The sequence below is a fragment of the Aptenodytes patagonicus genome, chromosome 3, assembly GCF_965638725.1.
Source record: "Aptenodytes patagonicus chromosome 3, bAptPat1.pri.cur, whole genome shotgun sequence".
In the NCBI taxonomy this organism is placed as follows: Eukaryota; Metazoa; Chordata; class Aves; order Sphenisciformes; family Spheniscidae; genus Aptenodytes; species Aptenodytes patagonicus.
Window position 1 is genome coordinate 21,323,518 of NC_134951.1, and position 23,390 is coordinate 21,346,907.

The window sequence follows — 23,390 nt, forward strand, 5'->3', positions numbered from 1 at the left end:
AGATGAAGTTGCTAAGCCACTCTCCATCATATTTGAGAAGTCGTGGCAGTCCGGTGAAGTTCCCGCTGACTGGAAAAGGGGAAATATAACCCCCATTTTTAAAAAAGGAAAAAAGGAAGACCCAGGGAACTACAGGCCAGTCAGTCTCACCTCTGTGCCTGGGAAGATCATGGAGCAGATCCTCCTGGAAGCTATGCTAAGGCACATGAAAAATAAGGAGGTGATTGGTGACAGCCAACATGGCTTCACTAAGAGCAAATTGTGCCTGACAAATTTGGTGGCTTTCTATGACAGGGTTACAGTGTTGGTGGATGTGGGAAGAGCAACTGACATCATCTACCTGCAATTGTGCAAAGCATTTGATGCTGTCCTGCATGACATCCTTGTCTCTAAATTGGGGAGACATGGATTTGACGGATGGACCAGTCGGTGGATAAGGAATTGGCTAGACGGTCACACTCAAAGAGCTGTGGTCAACGGCTTGATGTCCAAGTGGAGACCAGTGACAAGTGGCATTCCTCAGGGGTCAGTATTGGGACTGGCGCTATTCATCTTTGTCGGTGACATGGACAGTGAGATTCAGTGCACACTCAGCAAGTTTGCAGATGACACCAAGCTGTGTGGTGCAGTCAACATGCTGGAGGGAAGGGATGCCATCCAGAGGGTCCTTGACAGGCTTGAGAGGTGGGCCTGTGTGAACCTCATGAAGCTCAACAAGGCCAAGTGCAAGGTCCTGCACATGGGTTGGGGCAACCCCCGGTATCAATACAGGCTGGGGGATGAAGGGATTGAGAGAGACCCGAGGAGAAGGACTTGGGGGTGTTGGTTGATGAGAAGCTCAACATGACCTGGCAATGTGCGCTTGCAGCCCAGAAGGCCAATTGTATCCTGGGCTGCATCCAAAGAAGCATGGCCAGCAGGTCGAGGGAGGTGATTCTCCCCCTCTACTCTGTCCTGGTGAGACCCCACCTGGAGTACTGTGTCCAGCCCTGGAGCCCCCCAAAGTAAGAAGGACATGGACCCGTTAGAGCGAGTCCAGAGGAGGGCCACGAAGATGATCAGGGGGATGGAACACCTCTCCTATGAAGAAAGGCTAAGAGAGTTGGGGTTGTTCAGCCCAGAGAAGAGAAGGCTCCAGGGAGACCTTATAGCAGCCTATCAGTACCTGAAGGGGGCCTACAAGAAAGCTGGAGAGGGACTTTTTACAAGGGCATGGAGTGATAGCACAAGGGGTAATGGCTTTAAACTGAAAGAGGGTAGATTTAGATTAGGTATGTCCTGGTTTTGGAGGAAGAAATTCTTCTCTATGAGGGTGGTGAAGCACTGGAACAGGTTTCCCAGAGAAGCTGTGGATGCCCCATCCCTGGAAGTGTTCAAGGCCAGGCTCGATGGGAGTTTGAGCAACCTGGTCTAGTGGAAGGTGTCCCTGCCCATGGCCGGGGGGTTGGAACTAGATGATCTTTAAGGTCCCTTCCAAGCCAAACCATTTTATGATTCTATGATTCTATAGTTTGATGGGGGCAAAATGAGACACACACAGTAGAAGCAAGTGAAGAGAAGTGCATTCAAAATTTCATTTCTAGAATATACATACTGGTATTCTGTCAGTAACTCTTAGCTGATGAAAGTAGCTCGTGATTTGCTCACTAATTACTGAAAAACTATAGCAATCACCAAGACAATATAAGGTCAAATTCAGTTTTTCTTATAAAAAGAATCTGAGTAATTGACTATATATATATCTATCTATATATCTCTCGTACACTGTAATGAAGAATAACAGTAATAGACTTGTAGGGATGAAGCTGACTCTAGGTCAGCACAAAGTCTTCACAATGGTAGGATTGTTAGACAACAGATACTGTAGTAATGCCACTGAATATTCATAATGGAATAGATTTTATTTCACATTTACACATTAGCAAGAGTATATACAATTTAAAAAATCAGCCTTGCTGGAAAAGATTAGTTGGAAATGATCTATCCTAACTTGAGACACTGAGTATTAAAGCTATCGCCCTCTTTGATAGCTACAGCCTCTAAAAGCGCCTGCTTCTTCTGCATACTGCGAGAGGACTCCAGTTCATACATAGTTGTCAAGTTGAAGAGAACACTCTCATGTAGGTAGTGTTTAGGGTCCTGCTGAACCATTCCTTCCAATTGCCGGAGGGAATCCTTCAGTTTTCCCAGATAAAGAAGACAAACAGCAGCATTGTTATTAGCCTAGAGAAAAATATATTGTAAATAAATAAGTGTGTGTGTGTGTGTGTGTATATGTATTTACAAGCAATGAGAGAGAAGGAAAAAACGAAGTCTAGCATTTGGGGTTACAACAGATTTACCATGTGCTAAGAATGACTATTTTGTGTGTGTGTGTGCAAGTAACTAAAATACATTATCAGTCATACAATCCAATACTTTTCTTGTTGTTATTCTCAAGATTTTTCCTGTGCCAGTAGGACCTGCTGACTTCTAAGAGCTGAAACTCTAAAAGGTAAGAGTCTAAAATGAAATATAAGTAATATAGGACATTAGTAGGTTAATTTTGAAAGTCAACTGAAAGAGATTTCAGAAACTACATGAGCCTCTGCATGCTGTCATTTTCATAGGGGGTTTTTTAATGACTTCACTGTATCTTCAGAAGTGTTTTTCTCTCTGGCTTACATATAGAAGATCCACATAGGCAAGAGGAACAAATTATCTTATCACAAAGGCATCTACAACTGACTTCAAGTACATGCAGCAGATAGGGCAGTCTAAATACATCATAAATGATCAAGTCAGCTTCCATTTTCCTTTCCACACAAAACAGGTTTTATGAGTTACTGAAAGATTCCAACAGTACAAAGTCATAGAACATGTTTAGCAGCAGAAACTTTCACACTTTCTGAAAGCTGCAGATAAAGGAGGAACACAGACTTTTAAAAAAATTCTTTTTCTCTCCCCTTCAGGAAACCTTACTGATCTCGTGCGCTATATAATACATACTATTTTACAGCCTGCAAAATGATGCAATTCATGTGCTTCTTAACTCAGTCCCCTCAGTCTTTAAATGGCCTTGGATCAGGCTGCTGGCGGTAAGGTAAGGTGTCTCAGTTCTTAGGAACACTCTTATATGACCATGCACTGAAAGCTGCCAAATGTACAAAACCCAAAAGTAAATAAACAGCTCTTCTTTGATCTCCTCTTTTGATGGGAATCCAAGGCTCTGATATGCAACGTGTTAAAAATGTCATGTTGAAAATTACAATATCCCTTCAATGTTGTGCGAAATCAAGTTAATCTTATATACGTTGGCAGCTGCCATTTCTTTTTCCGACATGCATGTCTACACTAAAAACAGTGAATGCAAAAAAAAAGTGCTTTTGCGAAGATCCCATAAAACATGTTTTGGAATGTCTACATGCATGCCTAAGTATTCATGCCCTTCATACAGACTGGTTCTTCATTTCCCATCCCATTTTGTATCTTACCCTTACGTATACTAAAACCCCTTTGGCACACATGCCACATCTAATTTTTCTATAAAACTCTGAGCATACTCTGGGTACTAATTAAATCCACACATGAGGCATTACAAGAATAATTTAGGCGTTCATTATAAATGTAGCAATTTGGAGATTTACCACAGCATTTGATGAGTCAATCCTTAAAATTTCTGTGAAAAATCGATGAGCTTCTGCAAAATTATTCTGACCAAGGTGGAGAAATGCTCTAGAAAGTAAGTGACATATGAATGAGTTCTCCTCAAAAACCCAAGGTGATAATAATACATTTTAAAAAGAATGGACACCATTTTTTATTTTTCCTATTATAGATGTGAGAGTTTCTGACATTTGCTCTTCACGGTGTAATTACAACCAGCAAGGAGACACTGATTTACAGACAAATGGAATGACAACTTGGATCATTTGGCTATTATATATTCTGCCTACCAAAGCAACAGTCTTCATTGTGCTTTTATTAATTTAAATGCAGATACTCTCTTCCTGGAATTATTTCCCTTCATGAAATTAGCCATGCTATATAATTTTCAGAGCACTTTTGAATAGTATTTTCTAAATATATTAAGCCAATGTGCTAACCGTTACAGACTGAGCCCCCCCATCATGCAGCTCGATTTACTACAATGTATTCCAGCATTCTTTGAAACTATCAGGCAGTAACTTTACTAGCAGATCTGACTGTAGGATAAGGGCCCAAAATAGCTTCTCCTCTCCTAAGAGTTATTTATGCAAATGTATATTGAAAAAGCAGAGTGAAATATGCAATGCCTGGAAGAATGAGAAAAAGCTTTGTAAAATCAACTGAAGGATCACAGTTTCAATCCAGGATAATATGACTGTACCGAGTAATACAGATCTCCTGGGTCTGTATGCCATTCAGTCCCACTTATGACAGATGTAGTTACATAAAAGAGAGAAAGAGAATGGGATTGTCTCAAGGGTAGTTTAATGCTCACAATGCATACTTTGCAAAACTATATTTTAAAGTTTCATTTAGCTATTAAATTATCTACCTGTTCATTAAAACCATAATTTGGCTCTGTAGTCCATCCAATTTATGAGTCGCTTTCTCAACATCTTGAAAATATTTTTCTGCAGTTTTTATGTCTCCAATCTAGGCAGTAAAATCATAAGAAAGTTACCACAATAAGAAGAAAAGAGATCCAGCCTGATTATATCTTTTACAAAGGATAAGAACATGAAAACATATCAAAGTCCGTTATCTAATTGTTTGGTACCAAGCTGATTGGGTAATGCCTGTTATCAAACAAGGTATTTGAAAAGCCATGTTAAGATCATGAAAAGAACCCCAAAAGCATGCGCAGTTTTATCTAAAGCAGCGTTTCTTAGCTGTGGAGCATTCATGGACTGTATGGCAGGGATGGCCCACCTCCTCATTTGGCTCTTTTGCTTTAACTGACTCGAGAGCTTGTAAAATTAGCTGAAAATGAGAAAAGGTCAGAATTACGTCCAGTGAGACTGGGTGTTACACTGCAGGAAGTGAAGACAGACACTGCCCACAGGCAGAAGCTGTCAATAGGCAGGAGAACTGGAATACAATAGCCTGGTAGCTAGCATAGGACCTCTATGTGGTCAGCCCACAGCTTATGGGTCATAGCCAGGGACCACAGGATGACTTCAGTGCATCAAACCAAAACATGTCAGAAAACAACCCCAATGCAAGAAGTCACTGAGGGTATTGGGGAGACAGTCCATTTGCAGATTGAAAAATAGTGGTGAGTGGATTGTGCAGGCTGAAGGAATGAGGAATTTGAAAGCTGGCGTAAAGAGGAACAGATTTTAAGGGGGAGGATGGGACGGGGAAGGGGATTCCTAGAAAGGAAGGCGTATTTCACCTAAGGGTATGTCACATACATTGCTAACTGAGATGAAAAAAAAATATTCTTTGAAGAAGACCCCTTTGGTAAATAAGTTAGCAATGCATGGTTCATAGAAGCATACACTCATACTTTTGTTAAGGTTTCACAATATAGTGTCTAATTTTGCGCTGCAGGGATGGAAGGTGAAGAAAACTTACTATTGGGTAAAATAAATCTATCAAAGGGAGGGAAACCAAACTAGTTCAGGAGCATAAAGCCATGGAAACCAGGCAGCCCTCAGGTGGGGTGCTTCAGGGGGCCCTCAAGAGATCACCTTTTTCTTCAAGAACAGGACCAACATTACCAAAAATGTTTGTGACAAATGTGTTTAAGACTCCTTAAAGCTCTCAGATGGTCAATATTACACAACCTCCCTAGGAAACTTATTCCAGAATTCTTACATACCCTTAGTATTACAAAATACACTCTTAAGTCTACCTTGCTGCACTTTTTACCCCAACTCTTCGTCCTATCCATAGTGAGTGGTCAGGGAGAATAGTACAACTCCTCTTTTTTAACAGCCTTTTACATACTTGAAAATTTTTATTGCACTTTCTCCTGTGTTTCTTCTTCTAAAATGAGAATCGATTTTCAAGCAAATCAGTGTTCACCCCCTTCTCATAGATAATGCTTTCTGGATTCTCTGATCATTCTTGCTGTTCTGCTCTGAACTCTCTCCTGTTACTTCACATTCTCCCTGTGATCCAGCTGATCCCCAACTGATCTCTCACCAGCAGTGAGAATGGAAGAATTACTTTATGTTTCACACGTGAATATGAAGTTTGCTTCTATGCCACAGTATTTTGGAAGCCCGATTTGTTTACCCATGTGTAGTTTGCTTACACTTAGCCTAATTCCTTTCTACAGAACAGTATCTCGTTAGTTGTTTCCCATTGTGTATTTGTGTATTACTCCCAGTCTTTGGTAGTATTTTGCCTTTGCTGTTTGACTCACAGCCAATTTAACATTTCGGTTTCTCAACCTGTCAAGATTATTTTGCATTCTGATCCTGCCCTTCATAGTGTCTGTACCACTCCCAGCTTGGTACATTTTACAAGCATGTTTCTAATTTCATCGTACAAGCACTTAACTGAAAAATAAAAACACTGCAAACCCTAAAGGGATCCTTGTGGAAAAGATCATCTAGCAAGTCCTTCTAGTCTTCCAGTGAATGACTCTCCCAGTACACTTTTCAGACACAGCAAACATGCATTTTAAGGTTTCATCTAGATTTCTTCCCAATTTGCTTATGGGAGTATCACAGTGACAGTATCCAAAGCCCTACTAACATCAATTGTATGACTGGTACTGATTTACCTCTAACCACAAGACCTCTCCCTTGACAACATAAAGAAATTATTATTCTTTACATTTAGGGGATGATCCAATTGCACTCGAAGATGCAACTGTCCATCTACCAAAGCATTTATGGAATACCCATTAATACTCTAGCTAATGAGAGAGATGCGTTTCTCCCAGATGTTACATAACTTGACTCAAAGAAATCAAACATTATTCATTCTAAAAACTTGTACATTCAGTTATAATGACAAAAGATACAATTTCTTTCCACAAATAAAGGTGTAAACCACCAAGAAAATAGTTACTTCTAACTAAAGGATAATGCTGGTACAAGTGTAAATGAATCCGTCCTTGAATATTTTTAGCCTGGAAATTAGAAGGAAGCCCCTAACCATGAGAATAATCCATTTCTAAAGCAAACTACCAGGTTGCTCCACTGGGAGCTTGATGAGTCCAAATCTAATATGCTTTGAGATTAATTACACCTTATTTGTGATCATGAAGAGTTCTCATTTCTTAGCAGCATCTTGTATCTTCTCAGCAAACATGCCAAACTTTTAATTCTCATTTTTCCCACTGAGGGGAAACAGTTTACTTTTTTTTTGGCAGAACATTTAAAAGAAAGAATTAGTTTTAATTAGTCATTAAAATGTTAAATATTTAAAGTGGTCTTCATCACTTAACTTTATTTAACTTAGTTCAGAAAACATGACTTCAGTATCTAATAATAATTAGCACTTTGAATAAAAATGAAAATTCCTCTGTTAACCTCAAATAATCATATCCTCTAACAAGGAGCCTCCAATATACTATGCACTTAAGTTTGTTGTTTGTCTGGAAACCAAGATTATTTTTCTTAAGTACTCCTAGGATTTATTTATTGCTTTTAACTCTGTTTTGCAGCAATCTATTGCAGAGGGTAAGGTCAGGCAGCTTTCCACTTTCTAAATTCTTTAATGTAGTTATTTAAATGGAAATTTTGGATAGGTCAGCCAGCAAGCAGAGTCTATTAGCAACATAAAATAATATCCTAGAGACTAAAATGTATTCACCATTTCCCCATTTCATGTGAATTTCTGTTTTACAAGTCAGGTGATCGCTGACAGAATTACAGTGCTTCTGAAAATTTCTCTGTGATAGCCTCTGTCTTTTCCTGCATTCTCCATTTCTCTCATCCTCATTTCCCACTTATGTGAAGTGTGGCTTAACAGCTGAAGGCTGTACATCAGATCTAGGCCTCTTTATGCCACACTACATGTGAAGATAAAGACGACATGGTGTCTTAAATTAGTAAGCTCAATTTAATTACGAAAAAAAAATCACACACAAAGTAAGGTTTTATATGTTGAAAAAGGTTACCTTTTTTTTCTATTTAACTCTTGAACTTACACTTCATTCTACATTATTGATTTGTTTCAAACAGTATCTGTGACTGATAAGCAGCTAAAATCTGGCTTCCTTGTGCCTCTCTTGGATGTTAAGAGAACAGTCTGAGGTTATTTGGGAATCACTACCCGTTTTTGAGAAGCTGTGACATTTGAATACGAGAAAATTGCTTTCCCATTTTACCTGCAAGAGGTTTACTTTTCTCACAGCGTGCCTCATCAACAGTGCACACATACTGCAGAGTGGTCTTACCAAAATGATGGTGCCCAGCCCTGCAACACATTTCTCTTTCTTTGATTTGAACTTCTTGGTTTTGTTTACCTGTACACTGATTATTTCTCTTAATACATCAAAATCTGGCATCTATTGCAACAGTACCCTCCAGACAGAGCTGAAGATTTTGTCACGAAAAAAAGACAATGTGCCAAACAATAAAAGATTATCTCCTTAAGGTGCTAGAAGAAAGGAAAACATTAGAAGTGATGCTTTTCATTAACTACTATCTAGGATCACATGAAAATATCAAGGGCTCCTCATACTTCCTTTTGCTATGTCCAGTTCTGACAGTAAAACCACTAAATACTAAAGGCCTGTTGTCACAGCCAACATCACGGAGGTCAATGACTTCAAAATGCTCTATACGGAGCCTGCGAACATCACTTTTGAAACTGGGTGCACGTAATTCTTTCCGAAGTTAGGAGATGCTTTCCTCCTGAGAGTGAAAATTTTTCTATAGCCAACCAAGCTACTAACAGACTGGAGAGTGTGATACTAGGATAGACACTCTTGTCAGCAAGGCAGTACCAGTAATGCAGCCAGTCATTTTCCCAGTAAGGCCGGAACTATTAATAACTTGTATTTCCAATAGTATTATGCATATTTACAGTACCATTCTTTAATATGCATAATTACTAGGTTGCCTATTTAGGTAATAATTAAGGCACACAGCCAATATCATAAAATTGCTCTATAGTGATGAAGATGCACTTTAAATCAGAGACTTTTAAAGTCAAACATGTCTACCACACTGTGAAAACATGTTCCTGCTGAGAACCAAAAATCCATAACTGAGTTTGAATGACATTCTGTGATTTCAAGTAAACAATATTAATGATTTAATTATCTATCAAGAGTAAATTATTCCATTTCAATATAATTTTATAACACGAATGCTACAAATAAGATTGTTTGTAAATACTTGACAACTCAAAATTAGATTTATAATAAATAATAAAAGGAAGTAGACAAAAAAGGAAAAGTTTGAAATATCAGTATCAGAAATATGAAAGAACTGCAAAGGACTTGTGAGATACTAAAATTTAAAACAATCAGATACTAATTATTTAGATGCATAATTTTCTGATAAACAAAAAAGTACTACTTTTTTACTTATTATGGTAAGTACATAGCTACATGGAAATTTATTATACTTGTGCAGTCCTGTTTTTGCTTTTAATGTGCCCTCCCCCGTCTTCGCAAGGATATAACCTGGACAAAAGAAGGAAACTCTGAAATTTTTTCTAGATGAAGATGGCAGTTATACAGTGTGACTGAGAGCTGCATGCAGTTTGAGGCAGTGAGAAATGAGATTTTTAGTGAAATTCTGGCTCACTGAAGTCAATGGGAGCTTTACCATTAGTTTTAGGGAAAGCAGAATGTTGCTCTTTGGTTAAATTACTAGCATAATTTTCTACAGCATGTTCTTTGCTTATGTACATGCATGTACTTTTAATATTATAGGTGCTTTATATTTCCTAACTTTATCTAATATCACTTGGTATAAGATTTTTTTGTTTTGACCACTGCCTCTACAATTTGATACGTGCCCTATAAAAATAGCTATGGTTTTAAATGAAACAATTATTCACTACATAGCTGTCAACAGCAGTACTACCTAGCAGATTTAGAATAAAATGCATACCTGAAGGAAAATCCTTCCAATTCCACTCAACAGCTGAGGCTCTTGCTGTGGGTAATACTTGATGACGGTGTGATAAGCATCTACAGCAAGCACATAGTCCTAAGGGGTGAAAAGCAAAAGCACATGACCAGATATTTAAGCTCAGCATTCTTCAGCCATTATGTCGCCTTCTTTTTAAAGACACGTTCAAACAGAATTAAAGTAATTGCATCTTGTCAGTGGGACAGAATTTCTACCTATCACTGTACGCACTAGTAACTGACTCTATTGTTTTTTTCTTAGTTATACTGGAACTGCATGCACAGGGGATCTTCCTTTTTTTTTTTTTTTTCAACTGGATCATATTCTGTTTGTAGCTCAATGCCAAGAACAAAAAATCTGAACGTTTATTCTTCAGTTTAGATTATGATTTAGGATGAAAGTCAAAAGCCTTCTGTATGACTAGAGTATACATACTTGAGAAGTGTCTCATGTTTCAAATATATGTATAATTTACATGGTTTAACAAACTATGTTCCGAAGCTTTGGGAACTGCTTGTGCACATGCTCTTAACTTCTAAAAAATATAATGTGTCAGAAGCTCCAATTCATTCACATTTTCAGATGACAAACTAGCACTACTGCCAAGGGGAACAAGACCTTTTCTATCCCTCCACTCAAACCCTTGTTCCCTTCTACCATACTGTGTAAAAGGAAAATGAGCAGGTAATCTAAATAGAAAACTGATTTGGGCTAAAACTAAGCGAGGGGTGGGCTGGTTCTGAACTCCAGGAAGCTTTGCAAGTGGCCCCGCACACACCCACCTTCACAAAGACCGTGCTAGCAAGTGGCAGCTCTGAGATCTGCCTGCTCAAGATGCAGTGCAACCGTACCCTCCAGACAATGACCAGCAACAGAGCATTAAACAAAATCATGGTCCCATTTCCCACAGGAAAAAAATACCCACGTGACTGGTTACTGCAGTCCAGCTGTTTCACGGTTAAACCACAGTAATTCAATGATCTAGGCAGTAAATAACTTCTAGAGCCTGGCTACATGGTTTTTGGCAGGCATACATGAGAAACTCTGCATGTGCTCTATGCTGGCTGGAAGACACGTAGTAGGTACATTCACAGGGCACAGGGTTGCACTAGCCTCAGCTATAGCTTCTTGGAGCAATCCAGAGCAGAGGCAGAGAAAGCCCGCATTTCCTTATAAAAGCCAGGCACATGCAAAGACAGAAGACTCTGTGCTGTACTGATTTGGTGATTCCTGACAGTCCTGCCCTTTATCTTAATAGAAGAATTTGTGGTGGGTGTTAGGAAGCAAAAGACATCAAAGAATAATCTTTCAAAACTGCACAGGCATCTTGGGATACTCTCTACCTTACCATTTTTCTTGGTCAAATTATAGTACTCATTTAACTTGTCCCTGAAGTGAACACAGCTACTGGTAAAGGTACTTTTTCTTCATCTCCTGCTTAGTCTGAGGAGGCAATGTGCCCCAGGTATAATGAATTTCTTTTCCTGAGGTGACTCTTAACTGAACCCTACTTGACCCGTGCACCAGGTCACCATTTGGAACATACTAATTGTTTCATACACACAAAAAATCAAGAGAAGTCTCTGAAATCTGATCTGCGTATGAGAGAAATTACATGTCCTATAATAGTAGAGGCTGATTTAAACAGCCCAGGAGGCACTCTGCAGGACCTTTCTTTTGCAAACAACTTGTATATTGTGGGTATAATGATTAATTCTGAACAGTTAATTGCCAACATTTAGAGTTTATTCCAATTCTAGTGTGCCATGCCATGTTCATGCTTATTATTGGTAACAGAAAGAGTTCAGAGAAAAGACAACGGGCCATATACACAAAAACATTTATTTAAATTCTGATTTATTTACCACTTAGAACTCAGACATGATGAAATTTATGCTACCAAAATTTTTCACAAATTTATGACTTAAGAAAAACTCAATTTTCATTGTAACAGCTCTCACTAAAGGACTTCATTGATCACAGAGTCCCACTGTGTTAGGTAGGTATAAAAAACTTGGAATAGGGACCCTCTGAACTGGTTCCTTAGAGGAACCCCAGCCATGCTTCTATTAGCTATTAACACCTGCAAGAGCGTCATGCATAAAATCTGAAGGATTGTCTATGACTGTGAATTTTATCCCTTTAAGCATAAAATGTGCTCACTGGAGAAATAATTTTATTATATAAAATTCTAGCTTTTGTGCTCAATGTCTTCCGTTCTGTGGTCTAAAGCTGCCCCTTACCCAGTGCTCAGTCTCATGCACGCTTTAAGGCGTAGGCTACACAACAAAGATGTGTAGCACAACCATGAGGGACAGGGGCTTTAAAGTCGCATCCCCAAACTGATGTAGAAACAACTCCCAGGAGATCATGCAGTTAAGCTGATAGAAAAGTGCTTCTGTCAGCTTAGTTTACAGCTTAGCATGATTTGACTGCAGAAAAGTCTCAGCCAGAAGAAGCTGCACGAGGGGGCACTGTTTGCGCAATTATAACACCACAGGCTTCCTGGTGTAGGTAGTAGCCAGCCTTGGTAGGAACAAGCAGCCAAGTAATGTCTTGGAGGTCCATGCTGCAGGGGCTTCATGGACTTGGCCTAGTCAGGCAAACAAACCCTCCTCCCCTTTTGCATTCCCTATCAAGTGACTGTACATCACCATATGCGTTATAACTAGGAGTACGTAAACATTCACACCTCCTAAAATGTGAGAGTAGAGGTGAAGCATTAAGAGTCTATGCACTGTACTTGTCAGTATGGCACCCTGTCTCCATACGACAGCAAAGCACATAGCATCTGTGCTTATCTACCCCATGCCTTGCAGTACCTATCACAGGAATGGGACCCATTTCTTCCAGGAGATGACAAGAGACTAAGTTATACATGTCCAAAGCCACCCCTAAGCATAGGCGAGGATGGCCCCAGGATGAAACTGTAAAACATTATCACTCCAGGCTCCCTTCTAAATACAACCTCATTTTGTAGTAACTCCAGGATCCCACAGTGAGTTTTATATACATTTACTCTTCCCCCCACACTATCATGGAAGCAGTATTAGATTTCTGGAGTATCCTACATGTGCTACAGAATGATACTATTCGATGGTAAGTTATAAAAGCATCTTATCTGACAGTTCCTCCTCTGAAGGAGCATATTGTAAAGTAGATTAGATTTGGTCTCATTTACTAAAGACTTTGTTTTCATTCCCAGCTTTGCTAATGTGACATGGTACACGAAAAATTGTCTGACAGAATGATAAATAAGACACCCTCCCAGAGGAGCGAAGTCTTGGTTGATACAAGTTGTGGTTGTGAGGAGTAAGACATATTAGGTACTGCCAGTAAAAAACCCAAAGACTACAGCTTGTGATCTTAAGACTTAAAGGTGGGGCTGATGTATTGTCATGGTCTTTAATTTCTAAAGATTGCGAGCCTTCAGATTTTCCACACCTTCATTAAAAAATCCCAAAAGAAGCACTGAAGTTACACAGTTCAGGATATGAATGAGAGTTGGCCTACTATTTTATAATTCAAAATCTCTTTTATTATGAAAAGTTGGAGCTAACGTAAATATACTCATCCAAAATAGTTCTAGTAAGCCATTGGATCTGCTTGCACAGAAATGGCAAGTGGGGTTTGTTCTTCCTTTGATGCACTGCAGTATAACTGTATTTCCCTTCATGGTCACTGCATACATTTTCATGTTTCCCTCACCACCACCTTAAGTACTTAAAATATTAATTATGACATATTTAGAAATAAGTATAAATGACCATGATGTGTAGAATGCTGAGAGTAGGTTCAATAAACCGTAGACTAAATATCAGCTTTAGTTATACAAAGTGTATAGTTCATAAATACTATATTTTGGGAAGAGAGGACAGGGATAACTTATCCTTCCTCTCTATCTAGTGCACTTGTGGAGGGATAACTTATCCTTCCTCTCTATCTAGTGCACTTGTGGAAGGGTTATGGAACCAGAGATTCACAGTGTTATGAATCCAAAGAGCAGTACTGCAGCACAGTTAGGCAAAAGACACGATGATTCATGCAGTCTTTCTCCTTTAAATCATAGAGGAACCAAAGTCCTTAGGCATCAGTCCCTTGCGTCATTAGTACAAGCTGTTACCTCCTTCTTTGTACAGTTTTAATTGTATTAGACCCAAATTAAAATCAATTCTAATGCTTTTGTTTTTATGAAGGGCAAGTTCTACAAAGCTAAGACAACACTGAAAAAAATCTAGAAAGTGCAAAATGTGCCTTTGATTAGAGTGCATTTATAATACATATGGAAAGTACTTAAGTGTTTATTCCTCAGAGAGGTAAAAATCTGGTAAGATAATGTCAAAAGCGATTTTAGCTCAGATGAAAAGAATTTAAAAAGTTTTCAAGACACTTCATGGTGATTTAGTAAAATGACAGACGTTTTGCAATTAGATTGTTGAAATGAAGCAATGTACATCATCAGTTGCATTTTAAATGAATATTCCCTGATGCTGGTATATTCAGGGTATGCTTTCATAGTGACTTAAGCCCACATTTTTTGTAAACGGAAGTCTACAGTGACACATATTACATGGTCTCCTCTTCCCTTCCTGCTGTATTTCCACCTCCTCCCTTAAGTTGCCCCTTGTTCACATGAAATGGGAAAAGCCAATTCAGTTGATATAACTGAGATCCACCATTTCTTTGTTTTTGTCACTTGGTTAAGTCCAATAGTGGTGCACAGAAGGAAGCAAGAATACATTTAAGAAAGGCTGTACAAAAAAAAGGGGATGAACAGGAAAAGACCATATAGTAAGACTGCCTTAAACTGCTACCGAACTGGATCATCGGTCACACAGATAAAAGGACACAGCAGGCAGAATTCAGTACCTAGGAAAGATGGTCCCAGGGTAAAGGAGACGTGTGATTAATTTCCTGTTCCACTATAGCTTTCTTACGCAAGTCTGGGTGAATCACTTATTTGCACCTCACTCACTACCTTCAAAACAATATACCCCTCCATCTCAATAATGTAATGAGATGTTTAGCTATGAAACGAGGCTGTATTTAAAAAGAGAAAAATCATTGTGCTACGTAAACAGAACTCCTTGAGTGAGATGAGTAATGCAGAAGAGATATGACATGAAATAAACCTAATTAGGGTTGAGGATAACTGAAGTAAATTTAAATAGTTATAGGCCCAACTTCTAATCAAAGTTTTTTTATTTTCAAGAGTCAATCCTGTCAAAATTGTTCCCTATTAAATACTACTGAAGTTTTTTGGCCAAAGAAAGAGGTTAGTAAAAATAAGATAATCAGTTTTTCTTTTTTTATACCGATGTCACATAGTTTTACTTTAATAAATTATTATTATTAATCTACTAATAGCACAAGCTATTCCATTCACCTAAGAGTATTTGGGGATCAAATATGACTGTATTGCAATATTGTAAATGTTCACTAGATGGCAATAGATGGCACTGACTTGGAGAATGAAATCAGTTGTTTTTTTAAATTACATACACTTGAAATACTTGAATAAAAATAAATGCAGTTTTAAAAGTGCATTACACAACAGCAAAAAAAATTGTAAGTATGTGGAACTGTTCAATTAATGTAATTGTTCATGGGAGAATTAACAAAAGTGTGTTTAAAAATTATTTGAAGAAGTAGTTTCATACTGAATACTCTAGAAGGTGGAGAAGATGATTATAGCATTGCTGCATGTTAGAATGGTCTTAAAAATTATTAAATTTATAAATAACCAATATAATTCTCTCACAGAGGACCTGTCACATAAGCAGAAAAATTAACTTCATGTACTACTCTGGTTTTAACTGCAACATGACTATGTTTGAAAAACCTTTCTCAAAAACTCCCCACTCCTCCATATAGGGATATTTCTGAAAACTGAAAGACTCAACTACTCCATAGCCAATGCACTGAAATGCAAATTTCAGATGGAAGTAATTATGCATTAACATGCAGTTGTAGGTAATCTGGAAGTTACTGTGGAACCATAAATTTGTAACTTAACAGCTGTGAGAGAGGTCCTAAGTACAATTGGTCTTCAGAAGTATCTGAACTGCAGTATTTCCAAAGTACCATTTCCAACAAGGTGATAATTGGTATTCACAAATATATTTTTATTACTAGAAGAAGATAGCACTGACACGACCAAATCAGAAGAAAGGCAAGAACCGTGCATGCACGTGGATTTTTGTGTACGCGAGAAGAAAAATACTGAAAGTGTTAAAAACAATTCACAGTCAAAAGTAAAGTAAACTTCTTGAAAAAATATATTACCAGCATTTTCTTATTTATATATTCTACTTCGTTTGGGATGACAACTTGTGCTTTTCTCCACTTGCTTTTCAAAAAAGGAAGTTCCTTAAAAACTGAACCTATGTCAAGTACCTACTTTAAAACACAAATGCTTACTATTTCTTAAAAATACCTCATAGTTTAATGGACAATTATTTCTATTCAAGACAGAAATGTTCTGATCGCAATATCATTTGAATACAAATGTCTGTTTTCCCTAATTCTCATAAAAAGGATATTCCATTTCATGTAAAGTAGTATTTGGATAACTGGATCTTAACTAAAAGATCCATGCTTTTTGAGGTACGGTAATACTAAGAATGGAGCCCTATTTGGGAAGTAGCTTAGTAAACATCCTTGGTCAGGTTTGGCATGACCTTGGGCAATCGAAGAGCAGGGAGCAAGGAGTGCAAATCTTGGCCTCTGAAGATTATACTGCTGACAGCTCTGCTCCGAGGCTGTTGCTGCTAATTGATCTGTGAAGTACAGCTAAGCTCAGGATAACAGCAGTTTGTTGCAAGCTCAGAATGGCGATATCCCTATTTCCCTGACCATGAGGTGAACGTCGGAAGAAATTTTATTTCTACTTCCTGAACACAAGGAGAAGCTAAGAGCGTTGCACCAAAAGGAGTAGGATTGCTTAAAAAAGTAAGGGGGAAACAAGGGGGGAAAAAAACCAAAACAGCAGTGGAAGCCAGTTACTTTTGCTTTTATTCCTTTCTCTTCCCCCCCTACCCACTAGTGAGGATTTAACTTGAAAGAAGGTATCTTACAATTGAGATAAGTTGACAAAGGAGAATGTATTTAGATGTGCTCGATCTTCATCATATACAAGGCTACAGTATTATTAACGCTCACAAACAGAGCAACATTCCTAGTGCGCAGTTTGAAAAAGAGCACGTAATTGCTTTTAATTACAGCATTTAGTTAAGTGTTTGAAAAATTCAATTTAAAAATGCAAATTCTGTATTGTTATTGCATATTCTTCAGGATGATTTGGGGAGAAATAAGTACAGCTATGTTCCCAAAGAACATTACTGCAAATGGTTATCTATTAAATAAGACATTATTAAGTCTAATTAATTCTTCACTAAGCAAAACCTCTATGTACAGCCAGGTAGTCTTCCCTTATCTATGCACCAGTAATTCTCTTGCACTTTCTCTGAGGTTCTATTCTGGAATATACGGTACCTCTGCAGTTGCTGCCACCCACGTACCTTCATCATTAGCAGACAGTTTGCCATGGAGTACACCACCCGGCCCAGACGTGACCTCCACAGCTGAACAGAGGCTGCAAAATAAGAGCAGCTTGTGAATTTGCACAAATAAATTAGAGGTTCTTTCTTGCCATCAATTATTGGTCCTATGAATTACGATTTTGAAAGATCCCCCTCGTTAACACCACTGGGTTTTAGCCTAGAATTTTTAATTCTCAGCCATGCTGCACCATCAGACAGAAAATTCTGCATCTCTCCAAGGGAATTGCTCAAGCAGCTCTGGGGACCATACACAATGCAACAACGCAGAGCAATAGAGAGCCACTCAGCTTTGAGCTCAGGCCAAATATTAAACACTAAAAGAAGCCACGCATTTTCCAATATCAGAACAAAAGGTGCATAAAAAGATTCAAGTGATAACAAGCATCAGTTTAAAAACATGTAATCTACAGCATTAAATGTGATAAACTCAAAAATCAAACATAGCTAAAATGTCATTTCAGAGCCAAAACACGCAGGGTGAGAACTGTCTGAGTCTGGGACTGTTTGTGCTTGCCTCTGGCTTAGAGATATGCTGGAAAAAATCTGCCAAGCCTGTCTCCTTTCCCCATGCTCCTGGAGCTTGCAGGCATTAAAAGCTGCAGCAGCAGATTTTTCTCTCTTGCTTTGCAGACAGACTCCTGATGTTGTAAGAGAATGGTTCACATAGATCCTTATTTTCTCTTGCGTTACAGTACCATAGATCAATGCTAGAAATATTCCTCTAATCCTCAAAAATAAACATTAGGAGTATTAATTTAGTGTATTTGGAAAATAAATGTCTCAGTCAATCAGCTGTCAAGGTCACCGTAGTGATTTGAGAAGGGGGGAGGAAAGGTAGAAGAGGCTATTTCAATGAGATTGTGATAACTGAGACCACTTATTTGTATCAATAATGTAGTCTCTGATGAAAGCATGGCAGGTCATGTAGATAATTCTTTCAGCACACATAAATGCCATTACAAATAAGAGAGCTTGGTGAAATGTCTACTCCCCTTCCTAAGAAGAAAAACTCCTTCAATCCTCTCCAACAACAAAACAAACAACCCATGAATATTCCCTATCTTTGTCAAAAGAGGGGCATAATGTGGGGCCCAAGACTGAACCCAGTATTTCATCCACTGTACCTTAAAATCATTCGTTACTCCTAGCTTTTGTTTTAGAAATTCCCCCTTGACCACACATCCCTACTGCTATTAATGAAGAGGATGATGTAAACCATGAGCAAATATTTTATGATACATTTCTGTTTTTCTTTCCTTGTGGGTGTCTGTAAAACCTGGACATAATGAAATAACTCTCCTTTATTATTTCACTTATGTTAATCTTTCCTTTTCGCATGTCCTCATAGTTTGATAACCACATTCAGCTTTTTAGGACTTAGGTGACAACAAATTAGATGTTGATTCCTGCAGTGGAGTCATCTAGGTTTCCTGTTAAAAATCCAATAGCACCAGCTACGGTTCTCAAAAAGGACTGCAAAGCAGACAGATCAGATGTTTTCAGTCTGTGCTATAAACTGAACAGGAACCTGATCTGGAAATTGCGTAGCCCTGTGGGATGAAGCTTCTTAGCATTAGCAGAAAGGGGTTAAAGAAAACCTGCAAAGCAGTAAACAAAATCGAAAACCCAACAGCCAATCACTGTGTGTTACTGAAATGCCTGAAACCCACTCTGCAGGTCCATGCAGTCATGCTTCCACTCTAAGCATTTGTTTTTCCTTGTTATTTATCAAGGACTCCATACTCCACGCTGCCATTCATTTCAATAGGAGCTCTGTGCACTGAGAAGTTGCAAAACTGGCATCTTACAGAATGTGTTACCAGGCAAGCGGTGCAATGTGCCTATTGGAAAAACTGGTGCTCTGTTCCAGACTAGAGGAGATATACACGATGAATCGATCGGTGTAGCACCTTCTTACACCAGCAATAAGGAAATTACATGCTAAGCATAATCCCCATAATGAATTAAGGCTGTCTTCACATAAAGCTAATAAGGTTTGCTTCAGCTAGTCTCACATGAAAAAAACCAAACCCATTATCAGCCTCCTGGAGCTCCAAATGCAGTGAAGAAGCAGACAGGGAGCAGACCTGGCTGACCTCCACAGCCAATAGCAGTCAACAGTCTCTGCAAAGGTGCCATGGGCTTTTTCGCAGTCTTAAACCTACAGGCAGCTGCACAGTAGACATACGAAGATCCCTTCGAATTTTCAGCAGCCTTGTCCCTTGGTAACTACTAGCTGCTGCTTTTCTAACTATGCCTCCTCCTGAGCTCATCTCAGCTCTAAAGCAGCAGCGGAGAGGAAAAGCAAGGAGCCAGAAACTCACGAGTGAGGCAGACTGCAAGACGAAGGATTATGACACGGCTAGGAAAAAGTCCTTGTACCTTAAAGGGGAATCAGTGTCTTGGTTTTAAAGGGGTAAAAAGGAAAAGAATGTGGGAACAATAAGGACAAAAATGAGGGTAGAAAGGGGATAACAGGGAAAAGTAGGTAGGAGAACAGAGGCAAGAAGAACAGTAGATACAAGGAGAGAAGAACAGAACTCCTGGAACGCTGTGGATAAATCTTCAATATCAGATTATTTCTCTTTTTCCTAACCCTTTTGAGAAGAGTAGCAAATGTATTCATTTGACTATATTTGCAAATGCCTTTATGATATATGCTGCTCGCATGTGCATTCACTTTTTTAGGGCATATCTAGATGGTGTATTAAGTCAAGTACAATAACACATTAAAGCTGCTTTACATCCAGTCAATTTGAAGACCAGGCAGAAGAGTTCAAACAGGTCTGCACCCTTCCATATAGATGTTGTTTTAGGGAATTGTTTATAGTAATTTTTTAACTCTGCTAACAACTCTACTCAGCCTCTTCCTATCTCAGAGGCAGACTTTTACTTCCCACAGGCTCTAGGTGAATGTTATCCTAGAAAGAAGTTGGTAAGATTTCCTTATACTGTTAGTTGAAGCTGAAAGGTTTTTGTTTTCTTGGTATGATGTTTTTAACTTGCTAGGCACCATGAGTGGTTCATATAATCCATAACAATGCCTAAAATGTCACCTCTTGTCCAATTCTTAAGTGTACTCAAATGACCTCATTAGTATAAATTCTGTTAAAAAAAAAAAAAGATGCTTGGACAACTGATTTGTCCTGATGACCCTTCTTTATGCAGTAATGTATCCTATACTATTGAAGTTAAACAACTGAGAGAGGAGGAACAGGAAAAAAACATAATTGCATATAAAATCATGAAAATGACGATGTGGATTAATATAATCTAAATCGTACTCTAAAAAGTGACTTAGGTTTTTCAGGAGTCTAAGTAACCACGCAGCTACAGTGAGACTCGGCCAACTATGTAGCAGCATCCTAGGCCAGTGTAGCCCTTGTATGATGGCAGCTCCAGCTAAAGAAATTTAGTGGATTTCAGACATGAGGACCGAGAGGAGCCAGTCAGACAAGGCTTAAGATGAAACATCCATCTAGCTGCAACAGCAAAACACTTATATATTCATCACTAAAGGATAGGAGACATGTTCTTTGTTTCTTCTAAGTAGGAAAAAAATTGATTTAGTGCATCAGTTTGATCAAGGGCAAAACTGTGAAATTAATTCCAGCAAATAAAAGTACAAGATGTATCATTTCAGAGGCTGAGTAGGCTATGAGATTACAAAAATACTGTTTTAACAACTCTGGGGCAGCCTTGTGAAAACTTCTGGCATACTTAGGCAAGCGATAAAAACACACTGCCTGTGAAAAAAATGTTTAAAGAATACCTACCTTGTCTGTTCTCCTGTGTAATGTTAGTCATACTTCCATCTTCAGCTAAGCCTTGTTCCAAATTTTCTAATATCTGTAGTAAATTTTTTAAAGTAACCAACATGAGTTTAAACAGTACTATATATTAAATGTAAATTATTTACAATTGACAGTCTATATGAAAACCAATTCAGGCAGGAATGCTTCACCTAGGTACAGTTCAAAATTACTGATTATTACCATAGCTACATGAGTTGCACAAAGTAAGAAAGCCATTGTACAGTAGAAGGATGTTAGAGTTCAGGTTTATGATACTTACAGAACATTAAATGTCAGCACACTCTAGGGACATACACATTTTGTTAAGCAAAACATGAAATATGCTTCACCAGGGAATGAATGTTAACAACCACAAAGAAAGTCAAACAGATTTTTCATAGAAAGCCACTGCCTCTTGACTCCCCCACCCTAAGTATGGGCTCTGGTTTCATCCTTTTGTCCTTAATGAAGTACTCCTCTTAGTTCTTACTGCAATTTCCCTCACAAAGTTTGAGTTTTATTGCTTCTTTTTATTTATTATAGATTTTAAATCATGTAAATTGTTGAATGAATGAAACGCTGTATTACTGGAAGAATGAAAATGTATACTTAATGAAGCTTGTGTCTTAAGCACTTTTAAACTATGTATGTAAGGTTCCATCTGAAATGCAAGTCAACTTTTCTTTTTCTAATCCCATTACAGTTTCTCCAAATTTGTTTTCTGATTCCCACAGATCACCCTTTTTTTCCTGTTACAGATGTATAACTTTGGTCATAGAACACTGCTTGAGATTTCCCTCAAAAAAACATTAAGGCCACTTGCTCTTTAATCAGCCGCAGTGGTTAGCCAATTAGGGAAATAAAAGGCGCTTCCTCTTCCGGGGACTGAGTGCACTTCCGAACACAGAGCTCTCAGCTTCTGTCAGTATAAGAAAAAAATAATTTTTCTCCTACATCAGCAAAGCATTCCAATTGTGCTTAGTGCTTTGTAAGTAAACACTTAAAAACAACACAGGAAATCCTCCAAAGCAGAGACAAGTAGAATTAATCTGGCCTCAGACAGCGTGTTGGTGCCTTCTACAGCCAATGAAGAGCAATCGCTACCTTCAGGAAGGGAGTTCATGCAACCTCTTTTAGACATCCTAAGGTGGAAGGAATCGCCCTAAGAGATACCAATCTCTTTTCACAGACTAGAGTGAAAGCTTGAAGTTAGGTGCCATAAATTTTGCTACAAAGAACTTAAGAATAAGGAGAGACATACGATGAAATGACTGCAGTTACCACATGCCAGCTGAGCCAGGGCAATTTTCCTGATAAGAATTGTTAGCCCATGACAAATACAAGGAAATATGATTTAGTGTAAACCTTGTTCACAGAGGGCTAGGCTAATTGCCTTACCTCAAATTCTGAGAGGTTATGAGCATACACCAGTAGATACTGCAGCTTAGTTGATAGGTGGCAATTTATGAGATTGCAGTGGCATGCCTGCGAGACTGAATCTCAGTCCCACTTTCAAAAGCAGTGTAGCCACTTAGCAATCCCTTAGAAACCAAAGCATCACATTTAAGTATTAAATGCCCAGTGTACAATGAGGCACCTTGTCAGAGGAAAAAACAAACTCTTCTCTCCCAGAAACACCTTACCGCCTATTTTCTATCCAGTCTAAAAACCATGATCTTTCTCTTCCCCTGGAAAACACATAGTGATCACTTCTCATTCTCAATAAGGTCGAGTTCTTACTCTTGAAATGGTCTAAACACAAGGTGCCTTCATCAATGAGACATGCTGTCTTGTTTAAAAAGACAACGTGTTTGTTTGACAAAATCCTTCTCTGAAAACGTGTTCACTAACATCATCAAGAAAGAAAGAATTAGATATTAGCATACAATTAGAGTATTACATTAACCATTCTATGACATTACTTGGGGATATCTAGCCATCACCTCAAGCTCAAAGTAATTAAAACAGAACTCGGTGCTGATTTGAGGCTAATTGTTTTATTCCCTAGGTTTATCTCC

At 38.4% G+C, this 23,390-nt stretch overlaps 1 protein-coding gene across 3 annotated transcripts in view; it reads right to left on the bottom strand.

Annotated features, from left to right (window-relative positions):
• Nucleotides 1-1,880: 1,880 nt before the first annotated feature.
• Nucleotides 1,881-23,390, bottom strand: part of TRAPPC12 (trafficking protein particle complex subunit 12) — a 59,511-nt gene continuing 38,001 nt past the window's right edge. For 2 of the 3 annotated variants that reach the window (XM_076332836.1, XM_076332834.1), the window contains 6 exons: nt 21,355-21,427; nt 17,537-17,610; nt 9,996-10,094; nt 4,520-4,620; nt 3,627-3,714; nt 1,881-2,223 (listed from right to left, as the gene is read on the bottom strand). In XM_076332836.1, the coding sequence (XP_076188951.1) occupies nt 1,981-2,223; nt 3,627-3,714; nt 4,520-4,620; nt 9,996-10,094; nt 17,537-17,610; nt 21,355-21,427 (678 nt within the window). In that variant the 3' untranslated portion in view covers nt 1,881-1,980. The remainder of the gene's footprint in view (nt 2,224-3,626; nt 3,715-4,519; nt 4,621-9,995; nt 10,095-17,536; nt 17,611-21,354; nt 21,428-23,390) is intronic. The other variant, XM_076332835.1, reaches the window with a different exon arrangement.